Genomic DNA, 19,125 nt, shown 5'->3' with positions numbered 1-19,125 from the left:
TTAACGCTAGGGGTGGAATTATACCATGAGTTCACGATACAATAAAGTAAATGATGTTGCTCATGATAAAATACAATATTTTTGAAAAGATAAAATGAAAAAAATTTCAGTTGGAAAAATATCCATGATTTTATTTGACTTGGACATACTTGTATACAGACCTTTTTAACTCAATAGGAATATAAAAATAATGAAAACAAACCATAACAATCTGGTGTGGAGCAGATTGTGTTGATTTTTTAATTAGTCCTCCCTCATGAAACCACTCATACCTGTGGTTTGTTTTCATTTTGCAATATTGTTGCACAATAAATCGGCCCAACTTTTATTGACACATTAGACCTACTGTTAATGTGATGTCCTACTGGATTTATTCCATGTAAAACATCATCTGTGCAAAAAAAGGAAAACTAGGTATTTTCTATAAATAAAGTTTTTCATACTCTTTCTTAGAGATGATGGTGGTCACAATTATGCACTATTTTCTTTTTTTTTCTTCTTTAAAAAAAGAAAAACTACCTACACTCTGGCAAAGGAAATATTGCACTTCTCGAACAATAAACATAGTTTAAAAAATAATAATAACACTGATGTCAATGGATACTACATTATATGGCAATTATACGGCCGATAATATCACTCATGTCTACTAAATATAATCAGCAGGTGTTAGGTTACATTTGATCACAGTAAGTTAGATTTTAAAGATATTTTAGCTCCCTGTGTTCTTAATACAGCTCACATTCCTTTATAAATAACTTTTCTATGATTATTTATCCTGTTGAGGATTATTGGGGCACTGTAGTCTATCCATACTAATCACAGGACACACACTGTATTACACGAGTGCAGCCACATTTACATTTTACAAGTAAACACAGAAGAGGGACAGTGTGGAAACCTTTACATAATCATGTTTTATATATTCAAAGTTGAGTTTATACAACTAAATCAATACATAATTATAAACTAAACATATGTTATTGTTTTTACTTTGTAAGTCCATTGGCTTTCCATAGCTTTTAGAACATCTTTGTGCCATAGTCTGAACAGGTTTTTATCTACCCTGGTGATCACCAAGAAAAAGCTCTATATTGCCTGACTACAAGGCGGAGTCAAAACCAGACCCGGTCAACTTTCTTTCTAAACCATGAACCACGTTTGGACTGGATGGAGAAACTATGAAGATCTGAGGATTGTGGGTCATAATGAGCAGGAGTAACTTTCCTTAAACTGTGCTCAGCGACGTTTTGTTCATGCAAACCTGAAACCTGGACCTTACAGCATCCCGTATTAGACTGGAATGAAGATGGATGCGTGGATAGATGGATGTATGAGTGGAATAATGGAAGAAACACATTCTGAACAAACAACATGCTAAAACAATACATTATATTAATTAGACAGAGAGTCAAGACGACACAAACTGTGCCTAAATGTCTCTAGCATGAGTGCAGAATGAAATAAAACAAGTGTTTTACAGTAGGGACTATTATTTAGAGAAAAAAAACTCTGAATAATGATAAATAAATAAAAAGTGGAATGAAATAAGTATTCAATCAGTGTTTCATCACCAGCATTGTTCATCCTTCTCCATTAAACAGCATGTTTGTTTCCTCCATGTTGAATCTCGTGAAGCTAAAGCAGGAGTGTCAAACTTGTTTTAGTTCAGGGGCCAAACACGGAGCAGTTTGATCTCAAGTGGGCCACAGATTTTATGTTGGAAAAATGAGTAATTTCAACATTATTGTGCCCTATAGTTTTCACTTCTTTGTGTACATAAAATACAAAATATGTAAGAAACCAACAATATCCAAGCAATAAGTGACAGAAATCAGTCCCAACAGGGTCTTCACTTTAATTTTCCTAGATTTTGTGAGTAATTTCTATTTAATTAAGGGAAATATTATGTCATAATTTGAGGAAAATTTAAAGATTTAGTAGTAATTTTGAGGTTTTTCCACTGTTAAACATTATAAATGACTGCAGTCATGAGATATAAGTATTATTGTTGAGTTTCATTTACACAATGATTCATTTTACTTTCTCCTTCGGGCCAAATTAGACGCTCCAGTGGGCCGGATTTGGCCCCCGTGCCATGAGTATGACTCAAGTGAGCTAGAAGATACAGTATCAGGGGCATGTCGCTAAAATAGAATTTATTACATTTATATGTGATAATCAACTTTTTTATGAGGAAACTAAAATATATTAGGATAAATGTTTTTTCCCATACGGAAAATAACACTAAATATGATACAAGTGGCATTAGATGTTGCCATGTGAATAATAATAATAATAATAATAATAATAATAATAATAATAATAATAACTGTGTTTTGAAGGATTATAGTGAGTCTGAGGCACAGATGTTTGGGGGGAGAGAGTTCCAGAGGGTGTGGCGAAGGTTAATATTAACAATTATTCATACATGTACCACTTGGGGTAGAATTACAGTAAAGCTGTGCATTAGCATAAGTGATGTGATTAAAGAAGTATAAACACCCAGAAGGCCATTGGTGTGTATAGAAAAAGGTCAATTAACATTTTCCGACAAAAATTACAACAGAAAAAAGACAAAAATATTACAAACTACTTTTAACTCATTAAAATGTAACAACAACCCAAAATGTGGCCATACCAACCTGATCTGTGAAGCTACGCAGGTCTGGGCCTGGTTAGCCGTTGGATGGAGACCACTGAGAATTCCAGGGGCCACAGTGGGGGACAGTTGCTCCAGTGGTATAAAAACCAATGCATTATTACTTTTATTACCGACCCGAAATGTAACCCTAATCGTTATAAAAAGAAATAAAACCCGAAATGTAATAACTGGTCAGTAATGTAACAAAATGTAAAGACTGTTACATTTTGGGTTCGTTATGGGGCAGGCAAAATATTTTTCCCCTAATAGTGTAATAATTTTATTGCATCATAGAGTGAGTCAATGATTCATGGATTGAATATGAAATCATAACAGTATCATAATGAATGAACTCTTGCAGGGTTTTTCATGAATTCACATGCTTTGTTTCACAGTTGTATTTCAAATTCACAAATTCACACGAGCTGCTTCGCAAATATATATTTTATGCAAACTTGTAAAATAAATTCTGAAATGCACACGCTCTACTTCACAAATATATATTTTGAAGCACACTTATAATATAAATCCACAGATAATGCAAATTGCTGAATGTGCATTTACAAACAGCTTCTGTGCTGTGAAACCTCTGTGTATTTGTGAGAGACATGTGTGGTTAATTTTTAGACTGTCGTGATGTCACTGGTCAACGAACGTCACCATTGGCTGATAAGAGTGATTGACAGATTTATCAGCCAATCATATGGCTTCTTACATTTTCTACACACTTTTAAACCAATTGCAGAGCTACTGATGTGTGCATATGCAGTGTTCAAACAAGAGTGTGGAAAAAATGTAAGAAGCCATATGATTGGCTGAAAGCAAACTCACCTGATTGGCTGATGAATCTGTCAATCACTTTTATCAGCCAATGGTGACGTTCAAAATTAACCACACATTTCTCTCACAAATACTCAGATGTTTCACAGCACAGAAGCTGTTTGTAAATGCACATTCAGCAATTTGCATTATCTGTGGATTTATATTATAAGTGTGCTTCAAAATATATATTTGTGAAGTAGAGCGTGTGCATTTCAGAAATTATTTTACAAGTTTGCATAAAATATATATTTGTGAAACAGATTGTGTGCATTTATGAATTTGAAATACAACTGTGAAACAAAGCATGTGAATTCATGAAAAATGGTAAATGGTAAATGGACTTGATTTATATAGCGCTTTATCACCACACTGAAACAGTCTCAAAGCGCTTTACATATCAGCTCATTCACCCAATCACTCTCACATTCACACACCAGTGGGACAGGACTGCCATGCAAGGCGCTAGTCGACCACTGGGAGCAACTTAGGGTTCAGTGTCTTGCCCAAGGACACTTCGACACATAGTCAGGTACTGGGATCAAACCCCCAACCTCTCGATCAGAAGGCGACCCACTACCACCTGAGCCACGGTCGCCCTCCAAGAGTTAATTCATTATGATACTGTTCTGATTCCATAATTGAAGGGCCTATTGCTTTAATGTAGAGGGTGGTGTCATATGTAGTATTTATGTTTTGTTACATTATTGACCAGTTGTAACATTTCAAGTTTTATTTTTTAATTACATTTTGGGCTCAACATTATTGAGTAGTTTAATAAATAATTTCAGGTTTTATTAGATTTTTTTTAATATAACAATTCAGGTATTTTTACAAATCAGGTCTAACAGGGCTATTTTGGAAGGAGGGCCAAGTTAGTGTCACATGATGTTAAATGAACAAATCACAAGTCATAGGGGAAGTTTACTAAAACCAAGTTTTTACCCAATCATTCAGAATTTAGTTGTCTGAAGCTAGGGAGAATTCATGTGTAGAAGACCATTTTATTTGACATTTATATTATTTATTTGATTTGATTCCAATACACCAATGTTTTTTTCTTACCGATGCTGTTCCTGTTACTGGGCCCAGCAGCAGCCAGCTCCCCCGCCTCTCCTCTCCTGGTTTCCTTCCACCTGCCCGTCCTCCTCTCTCCTCCTGTACCCCCCTCCTCCGGACCTTCGAGACTAAGCTCTCCATCAGGCACCGGCTCAAAAGCGTTCTCATCATCTTCATCCTCATCCTGGGACGAAAACACGGTGCTGCCAGAAAGGCGGTTGCTTTCCACAGAGGAGAGGCGGGTGTGGCTGCAGAAGCGGCCCCTCCCCTCATAGCCTGAGTTGCTGTAGCACGACGTGCTGTAGCAGGAAGTGCTGTAGCAGGAGGTGCTGTAGCAGGAAGTGTCACAAAACTCACAGTCGTTCTCCCCCGGGCCCCTGTGGACACCCCCACCTGATCTCCGTCCCCCGCCTCCATTACTGGAATCCCCCTCCTCACTCTCCAGGCAAGATGGAGAGATCCTACGGACCACTGCGGGCCCCCCTCTGATGCCCTCGCCCTCCAGGAGCTGGTTGAGCTCTGACAGACGCTCGATGGAGAGGCTACGGGGTAGAGAGCGCCGACAGCAGGAGCCTGGACACTGCTGCACCTGCACAACAAACACACATTAGCATCAACATCACGCTGGCAAAATGGAATGGTTTCATATTCACGTCTTTACATGTTGTAGTCAGGCAGATATGTATAACAATTGTGGGTTTATACATATAAGCATGACATTTGGCACATATCGAGACCATGTTCATAAAAAACATTTTATCTTTGGAGCCACCCGAAATATTGTCCACATGAGCCAAATGCACACAGGCGTTGGAGAGTATTTGTCATGATGAAACAATAATGGGTGATTTGAGCATTCCACTAATTCAAATAGCACTATTTATATTAAAATATGAATATTGTGTATAAAATCACACCAAGAAAAAAGCTGAGTCAGTATCTACCAAAAGTGATGAAATCAGGGTTTTTCGGCATGGCATTCAAAGATTGTATATCATCATAAAATAATCATGGGTGAAATACAACTTTTTGTAGGAGACTATGTCTATTAACTCAATATAGTGTGTAAAATCTTGTCTAAAATACTGAGTCAGTAAAAACTACTTTTCAGGAGTGTTCACCTGAACAGTGAGAAGAATTGTAACTTGTGTTTTTCATGCTTGCAGATGGTAACTGTAATATCACCACCATGTATGTAGCACATGTCTGCTGCACAGGCACAAGGTGGTGAACTTGAGGGGAGACTTTTTGCACCTGCACCATGCTTGGCAGTCTTTCTTACAGCCAAAAGAAACTAACTTCCTTGATGATGCGCTGGCTTCTGGCAGGATGGTTCCCAGTTTGATGGTTTAACCCAGTCCTAGTCACCTGGTGAAAGCTGCTCCTGAAAGATTTTGGTTCTCTGGCCCCAGCAATGTCCACCCTGGTAGACTGTTCTCTTTAAATGCTGTACCATAGCAGCTCTTTGGTGGTATGGGCCTCATTGTGCAAGCTTTCTTCATAAAGAGTACCATTTGGGCTTGGTCAATGCAATGAGATCGCTTGTTTGGTCGTAAAAGAAGAACATGAAAGACTCCAGGACATCTATGTGCTCATCAGCGAGTTCTGCAGGTATTTCCGTTAGAGCAAGAAATGTGGGAGTGGCCTCCTCAAACCCTTTCCGGGTTTCCTTTCCCCTTAGTAGCAAAGGAAGACATTGTGTCGCAACCAGTGTCGGCATAGAATACAGGCGATCTTATCTCAGGTCCAAGGGCTGTGGCGATCTTGTGAGCAGCTATATAAGTATCTGAAGTGACGACTGGTTTGGCCCTGTGTTCCAGCGAAGTGGCTTCCATGCCTTTGCCGTCATGGAGACGCCCAAGGTCAACTGACATGGGCATAGCCTGCAGCTCAGTGAAGCATCTGAGGTTTTCTGACAGAGTAGCCTTGACCAACACTAACTTCAGTCCGCTTGCTTTCAGCTGCACACTGCATTGTTTCTGGGGTTGCAACTTTGCAAAGACAGAACAGCGTTTATTCATTTATGGGTAGTGTCTCATGAGCATGCTAAGAGGGACCGTACTGCTGTGAATCAACTAGCTTGAAGGCTTTGGACATGTATGTCTATCTGTAACCACCACTAATGGAATAGACCCTTTAATGGCTACGTGGCTGAAGGCAAAAACAAGAAAGGCCGCTGGCTAAAGACTGTGGAGACTAGTAATGTTACAGCTTTAGAATGTCGTCTTGTGTGTTTGGGTGCCAGAATAGGAGGAATAATGTTAGTGGATGTTAATTAATGTTTTATAGGATTCCAGCAGACACTCGTGGTCAGAAAAACAAAGACAATTATGGTTTGCCTCCAGGCTAAGTCCCGCCCAAAAAAATACGTCACAATGTTTACAAACAATCAAAGGGTCTATAAACACCACCACCTAACTAAATATATTCAGCTATCGGTCTACAATGCCAACAGTATGACTGGAGGAATCCTGCAAAGATCCAGAGGACCATTTGAGTTATCGTAATGACTGCTTGAATATACTTACCAATAATCCTTATTCTAAACACTCACATGAGTTATCCGCTAAAATACTGTCATTAGAATACTATCCACTGGGGTAAACACATTAATTTGGCAACTTGATTATCAAGATGGTGGAAGCTGGTTCTAGGAACGCTAAAATCGACTGAAAACCGGTTCAATTGGACAATAAATGGGCTCTGTGGCGTGTCTCTATCTTTGAAACATTCTTGAGTAATCTGAGGTTAGATGGGAAGAACCAAATGTTATTTATTGCCTTACAAACTGAATTTGGCCATAGTTGCCAATGCTATTTGGCAACTATGGTTCTTGCGAAGTTCTAGCGGATGATATTTCGGGTGGCTCCATCGCTAAAACTTTTCCTATCAACAGGATTTAGATGTGCCTAATTCCCATAAACCCATAATTGTTAGCTATATTTCACATATCTGCCTGACTATTGGAAGAAAATGTACACATCTAACTTACATCATGTGATGTGACAGTGGGCACAAAATGGGATCATAGAAGTTTTAGTAGAAATTCACTGAAAAAAGTTAAAGAATTAATCAAATTTACATCCTGTGACATCGCCATGTTGATCAAAATGACAAAATAATTGAGTTTAATTTTGTGTGGTCCTTATTTATAAAGTGTAATATATTGTTATTATAATGTAACTGGTGGTGTTTGCCCTTGAGTGGCAGAAAGCTGTAATAACTGGCTTATTTCAACAATGGTTGCAACATAGAGAGACAAACAGGAGCAATTCTTGCAAGGTAGAACAAATACAATCAAATAACTAAGAGCAGTAGCAACAGATGTTTTGATTCACACTGTAAAAATGCACACCAACAGTGTTCCATGATGAACAGTCCTACCTGAGTAGGAGATTGAGTGGTATCATCGTCCTCCTCCTCCTCCTGTCCGTCCTCCCCTTTGGTGGGTTTGAGCGTCGGTGAGGAGGCGATGTTGTCTCCGATGGAGCTGCTGTTCTCTCCCTCCCCTCTCTGCTCCTCCTCCGTGCTGGGAGCTCTGTGCTGGGCCGATGGCAGGCTGTGGAGGAGGTGGTGTATCCTGATGTAGTGGGACCGCGGTGTTTCCGGCTCTCCGCAGGCTGAGGCGATCACCGTCTCCAGCTCAGACACTGGGAGGGAGCAAGGCCGGGTTTTACGGCGAGAGGGAGCGTGGGAGTAGCTGGAGAAGATGGACTGACAGGAGCAGGAGGAGCCGCTTCTGTCTGGGCCCTCTTGGGGAGAAGGTTCTGCAGGAGCATCAGCTGCAGGGTTTTCCTCAGTAGCTGGTTCTAGTTCTGTTTCAGGGTCTACACAAGGTGGAGGTTCCTCTGTTGTCCTCTCCTCCTCCACAGCATCTCCCACTGACTCTGCTCTCTGCTCCACCTCTTCTTCTTCCCCCTGCTGCCTCTCCTCACCTCCCTCCTGTCCATCACTCCTTCCCTCTACCTGTGACTCTGTGGCTGGGGGCTCCTCCCTCGCTGTGTTCTCCTCCTCCTCCTCCTCCGTTTGTTGCTCCTGCTTAGTTGCTCCCTCCTCCACTTCCACCTCCACCTCCACCTCACCACTCTCCTCAGGTGCCTCCTCCTCAGGTGTGCAGGCTGCTGGTGCAGAGGTTTCCTCATCAGATGGAGCATCCAAGGGTAGATCAGGCATGTCAGGGCCTACACTCAGAGTGTCGCCGTCTGCTGCTTCAGGGGGAACGTTGACTTCTGCCACAATTCCTCTTTCAGGGCGGGCAGACTCCATGACAAGAGACACATCCTCATCATCTATAAAACAGACATGTGGCCATCACACACTACACTGTAAGGAAGGATTTCAGGGTGCGCACAAAAAAAACAATGGTTGGATAAACTTAAATACATTGTTTCAGTTGGTAACACCTATACATGATGAGTTATTAAAAATGAAGTTAAGACGTTACATTAACACAACTGATTTAATTGACGTGGAATTAATATTTTATCTGTTCTCAGATGAACATTTTGTAATTGGAAAAACTTTAAACAAAGTCAAGTGAACTTAACGTTTTCAGTTTTTCTAACTGATCAATTTGTATAACCCAAAAGTAAAATATTACTCCTTTTAAACATGATGCCATCTTCTTCTTCTTCTTCTTCTTCTTCTTCTTCTTCTTCTTCTTCTTCTTCTTCTTCTTCTTCTTCTTCTTCTTCTTCTTCTTCTTCTTCTTCTTCTTTTAACCCACTTGAGGCTGCATCACTGAGGAGCAGTTAGGTTAAACTGCCTTGCTCAAGGGACCATAGCAATGACCCACGGTGGGTTCAAACCACCTCCGGTTACATTCCATACTTCCGTAACTATTAGGTCATTACTCCACTTCTAATCTGACATGGTTTAATGAATATTACTTTTTGTAGTAAGCTTCAAATTTTAATTGGCTTAAGTCAAATTACAGTTTTATGTTGGCAGAAAATATAAAACTAAACAAAACCAAAATAAATCAGTTTTTTATAGATTTTACGAGAGGAATTCTAGAAAAGGCGGAGATGTTATAATTGGAGAAACCTAATTAATGCCTTCACTAAAGCAGAAATCTAACTGAAACTCACTTTACATCAACAACTGCTGAAATACATTCTGGAATATAGTAATAATTACTTTGGGTAATAGATTATCATTTACTCAATAACATTAGTTATAATGCAAATACACTGAATTTGGGACACATTTACCTTTTCTACGCAATCTTTTACTAAAAAAACTGAGTCGTGTTTAACAATCGGTTCTTTAATCAAACAGCTAAAGCAAAGATTTCCCAGCATGCTTGGTGTTGTGGTTTAAAACTGGATATATATATTTTCAAAAGAGGATTTTTTTTTAATACATTAAATTCACTTTGTGTTTATGATTGATACCTGCACATATATTATGTGTCACCATTAGTACCAACAGTTACACTAAGAGGGACATTCTGTCACATTTCATCTTATATCAGTTTCTCGATCATACAACATGTTGAAACAATATAGAGTTGTACACCACTGTACTTAATATCAAACCTTTACTTTTTTAAGTGTTCCACAGAAATAAAGTGACTTACAATTAAGTTAAAATGAATCAGAGAATATTTTAAAAAGTTAAATATAGTTCAAACCTACAAGATATTCATCATCCATGACACATAATTTAAGCATATTAGATTTAAAGAATTGTGCATATTTTGAAGAGAAATGCCTGTGAGCATTTGGTTGAGTGTGTGAGCATTAAAATGATGGCACGATGTCTAATGTACCTGGGTGAATAGAGGAGGTCAGCTCAAAACGGAACTGCAGCTGGCCACTAACGTGATCGGTGGGCAGTTTGCGTCCCAATGCGTAACTCACAACTCGATCTCTGAGGAACAGACGAGAACAGGGATATGAAAAGAAAACAAGCTCCCAAAACCAGATCAGCTCAGTAACAAGCTGCAGGACAGAGAGGGAAGGTGCCAGAAAAGAAAGGAAATGACAGAAGGCTGAAATCACACACAGGCTCGTTTTGATGACATGAAATCCCTCAAATCAAATGAAACAGAGACTAAAGTAACTGACAGTCTGTCAGGTGAGTGATGTTCTTCTAATGATTACGTTGTAACATTTTCAACGACATTTACGACATACACCATCAAAAACTAAAAAATCCCCAAATCTTTACTTCTCATTACTGGCAAAATTTCAAAAATCAATATCTTGGATCATACATGATTGGTATTTGATGAAATTTAACTATGTAATGTTGAGTTTGTTCCTCAAATGGTCCACCGAGTTCCATCTGGATCAGATCTGGATTGCACATTTCATCGCAATTCTTCAAAAAATGGGGGAACCCATACATTTGGACCTACTGTATCGTTATTATTGGGATAGAATTTTTGCTGACATGCTTTTAACATGTGCATAATCATGGTACCATGATCACTGATCCAGATAACTGCTAACACATTTATTTAGAGTTCAGCCAAAGTTTTTTTCAGGAAAAAGCTCTACGTGGACCAGGATCATGACTGCCTGGCAAAATGTTAATTAACTGGACATTTAAAGAACTACTGTACTATTGTTGCTTTCTAAGTGTTTACTGTGTTATAGGAGAACACCTAAAATGAGGATGAGGTTCTTTTATTCCGGTTCTCGATGGAAAACCGGGTTGACTCATAAGGCGCACATGACTCAGTTATGAACATGACGTAGCTGCATGAGCATTTGTTTTTACCCGATGGCGTGTTTTTCCAGCAGCCTCTGTACGGGGACCGACAGCTTCCCCAAGAAACGCTTGATGATGGGACGTCTCTTGGCAAACTTATCTTTCACCTCGATTTCCAGGACGTCAGTGGGCATGGACACAAAGGTAAACCTCTACAGAGACAGAGAAATACAGCAGATGGAGTGATGTACACCGTCAGACAAACTACACAGTTAAGAGTGACGATTCATGGCTTTATACATGACTTGGATGATGACTTCAGCTCTGCGAGCAGATTGTTCCACTTCTTTGCAGCATAACTACTAAAAGCAGATGTATTCTGGACCAAACATAGATTTATACACCAGCAGCAGAACTTTAAAGTCTATTCTGAGACTGGAGTAATGTGTTCTGACCTCTTTAAGACTCGAGTTGCAACGTTCTGAACCACTTTAATGGTCCTGTGGAGACGTGCGTGTAAAAGAGGCTTTACTTTGTGAATTATCTGATATCACGGGAAATACCATGAAAAATCTAGAATAAAAATGGTGCCACTGTCCTCGTGTCTGGTGAAAGGAAAACATGAAATCACAGTAAGAAATAAGTAAAAACTCTTCTATGTATCTGTTTGCAGGACTCCACATCCCACAATGCAATGCACGAATATGTCAACAAATGAAAACAAATTTTCAAATGACAATTTTGAACTTTTTTCTTTCTACTAAATGATCCAAAAAGATGTCATTGATCTAATCTCAGCCAAAGGTAAAATTAAAAAAGTTTCCTTCCATGCATTACCAGGTGAAATTAGAAAAAAAATAATAATGCGTGGCCATGAATAACTATCTCGTGGGCACGAGATAGTTATTCATGGCTCTGACGAACTGGAGGAGCTTACCTCTAGTGAAGTGAAGCTGGTGTTATAGTTTTAGTGGCGACCAGTTTAACTGGTGACCGACTTCCGTTAGCCTGGCTAGTTGCTGCAGCAATGACAGATGTGTTCAAAGAGGACCAGGGTGCTAAGCTGCCCTCATCAATGCCGGGTAGCTTTTATTTATGTTCTATACACTGTTTTAAAGTATTAATATGTGATTGTGTTTGCACATCTGTGTGCGGACGCGTCACATGTATAACACCGCACTTGTTGGTGCAAAGTGGACTCACCGCAGCTGTTGTAAACAGGAAGTTACGTGTCTCACACTTCTTCAACCCTATGTGTTTTTGTTGTATTTTTACAAAATCTACAGTCTGTATAAAGTGATGAAACAATAAAACAATGAACACATATATGATCTGTCTCATAAAAATAAACATTTGAGTCGCTTCCACTGGGAATCGATCCTGCATCAGTAAGAAAAACTAAATCTATACGTCCGCTGCATTAACCGATCAGCTGTCTTCTCACTATTCTAATCTCTAAATAACGTACATACTGGAGGTCGCAGGAGAAACGCAGTGTTTCCATGTTAACTTGTGACCGTGTTTACCTGAATTTACACACAGAGAAGCTATCTTATTGACTCTTTTTGTTCACAAATGAACCTTTTTCAAACAATCTGTGGATCCAAACTTCAGCGTGGTGCCTTCACAGTCCAGAACTATGACTTTGTCAGATCAACTGGCAATACATACGTGTGCTGTGATTAAACCTGTGATGAGAAAGCTGAATTTATATGGTGTTGGACACACGTGGGTCTCTGATGCTCAATAAAAGTCTGTAGCATATATCTATGTGTAAGACATGTCTTCTGCATGATGTTCAAGTGTCTGACAGCTCCATATGGATAACCATCCCACTACTGAAGGTGAATTATGTCGTGGCCATGCAATAACTATGTCATGGCTACACGTTATTATCTCATGGCCACATGATAAAGTAATTTGTGGCCACGCATTATTATTTTTTTATCCAATGTCACCAGGGGGCTCCACAAATATGCATGTTTGTTTACCTCTGAGCTCCACTGAGGGTTGACTGTATTGCAAACCACCCCAGAGCGTTTCTCCTGGCCATGGTGAGGCAGGGAGGGGAAGATGCTGTGCTTTCCAGGCTGGATGGAGAGCTTCAGGTATGGGTCTGGATTAAAGAACATGCCCTTCTTTAGTCTAACTGCCTGCAGGTCTGACAGACGGGAGAGGAGAACAGAATGTAGATTAGGTTTAAAACAGCTGAACATGCAAGAACTGGACACTCTTTGTACCAATAGAGCCCTGCGCAGCAATCCTCACTCAATTTATTTGTCCAATCATGTTCTCATGTCAAAGTGAAATCCAATCCAAAGAGACTATCAAGAGCTTAAATGAATGCAGTTGATTATTTTTTGCTTAAGTCTATCATAAAAAGTTGTATTAAATGTGAAACTGCAAGAAACTATTGGTAAAATGTACATATCGTTCAGGCTACAGAGGAAACATGTATTTGTGCACAGTGACAGAGTAGGAACGAGGTAGTGATGTTTTCTGCATTACCTGACAAGGAGAAGTTAATGAGTCTCCGGTTTGCCACTCCATGGTTGACTTCAGGACTCAACACTGGCTTTAACACCTGCACACACACAGAAATGAGATGTTGAGCGCTGGTTCTACTTCCATAAACATTGTTCCTGCAGTGAGGAAGAAGAGTAAGTGTTGAGAGAGAAAGGTGTGAACTGGTGCGTCTGATCTGTTGAAAACAGTTACATCATCAACCAAAGACAAACTAATCCGACTAAGGACATTTTCATCCTCTGAATGATGACACGCTGAGCGTAGAGCTGTACCTCCTTTGGTGAGTCAGGCTAGGCTTCAATTTGAACTCAACATTTATTGTAATAAAACAATATATCAGCATAAGGATGTTGTCAATGGGATTGGAAGCCCAACTGAAGGTAACAAATCACTGCTTCTAGTGACAAGCCAAGTGAAAATTTTTTTTTTTTTTTTTTAAATAATAAAAAAAATCATTAACACAAAACAATTAGAATAATATTAATTTCCCAAATAAATGAATGAATAAATACCTTAAATAGGAAAGATGAGAGTGATATCTGAGCTCTTTACTTTAGGAAGTTTAAAGCCTGAGAATCAACTTTATGAAATGATGCACAAAGTTATGTGACCCTGACTTTCTTTGAATAGTTTCCATTTTCTTATCTTTCAGGGCCTGTACTACTAAGCTGGATAAGTATATCCAAGATACAGTATCTCTCCGTTAGCAGGCTTCACTGTCCCATGAAGCAGGATATAAACACATTCACTTAAGGCAGGTGATCTCAGCCTGGCACTGTGCAAAGCAACTGACATCACAATTGAGGAATTATTCTTTAAATATTTGAAGAATTAAAATCCATAAAAAAACCAACACTGCCGAAAAAGCAAGAAGAGATCAGAGAGTGTCCAACACAGACTTCATCAGCTGACTGTAGATCAGTCTATCAGATATAAGTCTATACTTTTCCTAAAGGATGTCATTGGTAAATGAAAGGATGATTTATTTAATCATTTTTCTTTCTTAAGCACAGCTGTCAGATCTGCACCAACCAGGATCTAATAACAATGGGCAGGTCATTTTCCAAGGGAACTGATTGGTCAGGAGGTGGCAGTGATGCAGGGAATGCTGGGTAGTTCGAGTGATGTGCATTAAAAAGTTATGAGACTTACAGAAACGGTGTCATTATTTCAAAGCTACAAGTGCCACACGGACAACACAACAGTTTGTACAATGTAAACATGGCCGTTTGTCATATAAGAAGTATGTAAGACTTGCACATTGGGAAAAAAAATTAAAAATGTGTTTTTCTTAATTTCTGTTTTGACTGTATGCCAGTGATGTAACCGTAACCGTATGAACCAACCAACCAGCTAACTTTGACAGTGAAGCATAGACAAAGACAGACAGACAATGAGGTTATTGAGTCAAAGAGTAAAATGTTTTAAAGCAGAGATTTGAAACAAAAACAAACCAAAATGATTTGTTTCACCTTCAACCTTTGCTCAGCAGAATGTCAATGAAAGTTAAATATGTGCACTACATTGGTGAAAACACTTTGAACATGTCCTTTTAAAGACACGTATTACTGTCTGATGAAACTGGCTGAAAACAACAACATTGTGTAAGGTTTCTGTTAGATGTGACCAATTTATTCTAATGCGATGCTAATCTGTCAAATAGCAGACAGTCAAAGAGGGAAGTGCCAGGATTTCCTCACAGACTCTAATCTCACTGACAAACCAAATGATGATTTCATCTGGCTGCAGCTCACTTCATCTGCTCTGCTAAAATGATCCCAGTCAGAACAAACTTCCTGACGTCTCATTCTCCAGAAGAGACAACGTTGACCTCGAACACAATGACTGCATGAATATTTGTTATGCACAAACACATGCTCTGCCCTACATGAGCTCAAAAGCCTTAAACTGGCCAAAGATAGTATGATTGTTTTAGCTGACGCTTATACAACAGCAGCTAGGGCTAAGGGACTAGCTCAACATCCCACAGTAATGACCCAGGTTCGCTTTGAATCCTTGACCTTCTGATTACAAGCCTGCTTCCTTGCCTACTACACCACCACCGCCTGTTTTAAAAATAAAACATCCCAAACAAATTATCCATTATAAACATTGGGTTTAATGTTTTATGTTTTTGGGTTGTCAGAAAACCAAAACATTTCTGCATCTTTGACGTTTTCATTTCATTCCACAAATTCTCTATACAGAAGAAAGTGTGATTCATTCTCATTCTCACAGGAATCATGTTTCACGCACTCTATTATGGTACTTTTTCAGGTGTTATATATACAGTATAATACATAGTGTAAGTACAGTATAATAGAAGTGATTCATGATTGCCAATTCCCTATCAAATTAGCTCTCATATACTATTCAGCACCATTAATGGGTTAATATTTCCCATCTGTGTTTGAATAAAATCTGCTGTTTCCACTCACCTTTACATTTCAAGGATCAAAAGCCAAAACCAAAAACAATATTTACCACTCATGTTTAAAAAGCAATAAAATCAGTGAAAATTTACATTAAACCGGGCTATCCAGTTGAACCTTGTCCTCCTCCGGCGACCAGAGCGACCAGGAGACATCAATCCCAGCTGGAAACACATGGCATCCATCCCACACACGCACCATCCAACACCGTGCGTCCTGCTGCTCAAGCATCAGCTAGCTGTTCATGGAGGCAAGTGTAGCACCTCCAAAAATAACATCTAAATGACTTAACAGTGGACACAACACATTGATGCTCTCTTTTCTTCCTGCCTGCCTGACTTTCTCCCTATGCAGGTTATTTTTGTTGCTCTGTCCTCAGGAAGCCACAGCAGATCAAGTTCTGAACCCATCAGCATTTCTAATGGTCCACAGCAGCAGAAACGGAAGGCAAACAAGGAAATTGAATCGCTAGCTGGACACTCTTTGTCAACCAGGGGAGATTGAGACTTTGGAAGGGCAACGAATGAATGAATAAATAAATATCGTCATTAATATCAGCCAGGTTGAAGATATTTAGCAAATTGCTCGAGAGCCTTTGAGAATTATAGTTATTTTGGCTACATTGTTATTTAAACAGAGAACAATAGTCAGCAACAGTAGGGATGAGAAAAACTGACCCATTTATTATTAACCAGTTGGTTACATACATTTTAACATAATATCTACAGTGTTCTAAAATTGAATAAAAAAAAATAAAAAAAATGAATTGCAAAAAATAAATAAAAATAAAACAGAAATTTGAATCTGATATTCGTTTTTCAGGCTGGTATCGAACCGATATCAGATATCAGATCGGGACACCCCTAATTGATTGTTTATCAAAAGGGGGTAGGATTACATAAGTTATATATAACTACTCCTTTTCGAACATGTAACATGTATGTACTGTATAATGTTTGTGTTCATGTGGTGGAGTGGTGGCTCCAATCAAAACTAAGAGAAAACCAAACACACAGAAAACACCTTGGAGGAGGACTGAGATAATGCAGAATTTGAAATCTGACTGTAGAAGAGCTGAGCGTAAGTGGAGATCAACAAAACTCCAAATTCATCTAGAACTGTACAAAATAAGTCTGCGAAAATTCAATGATGGCTTGTTCAAAGCAAGGCAGCAATACTTTTCTGAAATTATTGCCAAAAATGTCAACAACTCTCGAACGTTGTTTTCTGTAATTGAAAAGCTCACAACCCCCCCAGATCAGATAGCCCCTGAATTACTGTCAGCTGGAAAATGCAATGAATTTGCTGTATATTTCAATGAAAAAATACAATCAATAAGGTCAAACATCAGAACAAACCAGCAAAATCACAAAAAGCTTGAACAGCTTCAACCACTGAGGGATGAGTCAACTACAATGTTAGAGTTTATTACAGTGAACCCAAAAACAATAGAGGAGACTGTTCAGCAGCTGAATCCATCAACGTGTTGCCTTGACACAATACCCTCAAACTTCTTTAAAACTGTTGTAAAGTCAATTGTCACTGATTTGTGTCAGATAATTAACTGCTCATTCCAATCAGGCACCGTACCAAAATCCCTGAAAGTAGCTGCTGTGAAACCGCTGTTAAAAAAGAGAACACTGGATGCCTCTATACTGGCTAACTATAGACCAATCAGCAACCTTCCATTCATGGCCAAGATCATTGAGAAGGTGGTCTTCAACCAACTGAGTCAATTCTTAACATTCAACAAAATATTTGATCAATTTCAGTCAGGTTTTTGTTCTCATCACAGCACTGAAACTGCTCTTATCAAAGTGATCAATGACATAAGGTTGAACACTGATTCAGGAAAAGTATCTGTTCTCATTCTGTTGGATCTAAGTGCTGCATTTGACACTGTAGATCATACAATTTTGTTACACAGATTGCAAACATGGGTTGGACTAAATGGAAAAGTAATGCAATGGTTTAAGTCATACTTGGAGGAGCGAAGCTATTTTGTAAGCATTGGAAACTTTGAATCTGACAGATTACCAATGTCCTGTGGGGTTCCTCAGGGATCTGTTCTTGGACCCCTTCTGTTTAACCTTTACATGCTTCCTTTAGGACAAATTTTACAGAACTGTAAGGTTGATTATCAGAGCTATGCAGATGACACACAACTATATCTATCACTGAACCCAGATGACCATGGTCCCATTGAGGTGTTGTGTGACTGTTTAGAAAAAGTAAACTGCTGGATGAGTGAAAACTTCCTTCAACTAAACCATGACAAGACGGAGGTGATTGTCTTTGGTAACAAGGAAAAGAGGACTGCTGTCAGCAATTATCTTGAGTCTCGATCTTTAAAAGTTAAAGACCAAGTCAAAAACCTTGGTGTTCTGATTGACTCAGATCTTACATTCAGCAGTCAGATCAAATCTATCACAAAAACAGCTTCTACCACCTAAAGAACATCTCCAGAGTGAAAGGTTTAATGGCTCAGAAAGATCAGGAGAAACTGGTCCATGCTTTTATCTCCAGCAGACTGGACTATTGTAATGGTCTTCTGACAGGAATCCCCCAAAAGAGCATCAAACAGCTACAGCTGGTTCAGAACGCTGCAGCTCGGGTCTTAACCAGAACAAAGAGGTCAGAGCACATTACTCCAGTTTTAAAGTCTTTACACTGGCTCCCAGTCAGCCTCAGAATAGACTTTAAAGTTCTGCTGCTGGTGTATAAATCTGTGAATGGGTTTGGTCCAGAATACATCAGTGACATGTTAGTCAGGTATGAACCCAGCAGGTCTCTCAGATCTATGGACACAGATCAGATAGTGGAGCCCAGAGTTCACAGTAAACATGGTGATGCTGCTTTTAGTTGTTATGCTGCAAAGAAGTGGAACAAACTGCCAGCGGAGCTGAAGTCAGCATCCAATGTGAACATTTTTAAATCAAAGTTAAAGGCACTTTTTTTCTCTACTGCATATGATTGAGAGAGAGA

The 19,125-nt window shown here is 39.2% G+C and overlaps 1 protein-coding gene across 6 annotated transcripts in view; it reads right to left on the bottom strand.

Moving 5' to 3' along the window:
• The window catches only part of hecw1a (HECT, C2 and WW domain containing E3 ubiquitin protein ligase 1a), a 66,488-nt gene that overhangs the window by 22,878 nt on the left and 24,485 nt on the right, over nt 1-19,125 (bottom strand). For 5 of the 6 annotated variants that reach the window (XM_028434430.1, XM_028434432.1, XM_028434433.1 and 2 more), the window contains exons 6-11: nt 13,691-13,766; nt 13,174-13,343; nt 11,252-11,394; nt 10,296-10,396; nt 7,907-8,811; nt 4,529-5,111 (exon numbers count right to left, since the gene is read on the bottom strand). In XM_028434430.1, the coding sequence (XP_028290231.1) occupies nt 4,529-5,111; nt 7,907-8,811; nt 10,296-10,396; nt 11,252-11,394; nt 13,174-13,343; nt 13,691-13,766 (1,978 nt within the window). The remainder of the gene's footprint in view (nt 1-4,528; nt 5,112-7,906; nt 8,812-10,295; nt 10,397-11,251; nt 11,395-13,173; nt 13,344-13,690; nt 13,767-19,125) is intronic. The other variant, XM_028434431.1, reaches the window with a different exon arrangement.

The sequence above is a fragment of the Gouania willdenowi genome, chromosome 20 (assembly GCF_900634775.1).
Source record: "Gouania willdenowi chromosome 20, fGouWil2.1, whole genome shotgun sequence".
In the NCBI taxonomy this organism is placed as follows: Eukaryota; Metazoa; Chordata; class Actinopteri; order Blenniiformes; family Gobiesocidae; genus Gouania; species Gouania willdenowi.
The sequence above is the reverse complement of the archived record's forward strand: the minus strand, read 5'-3'. Positions and strand labels throughout refer to the sequence as shown.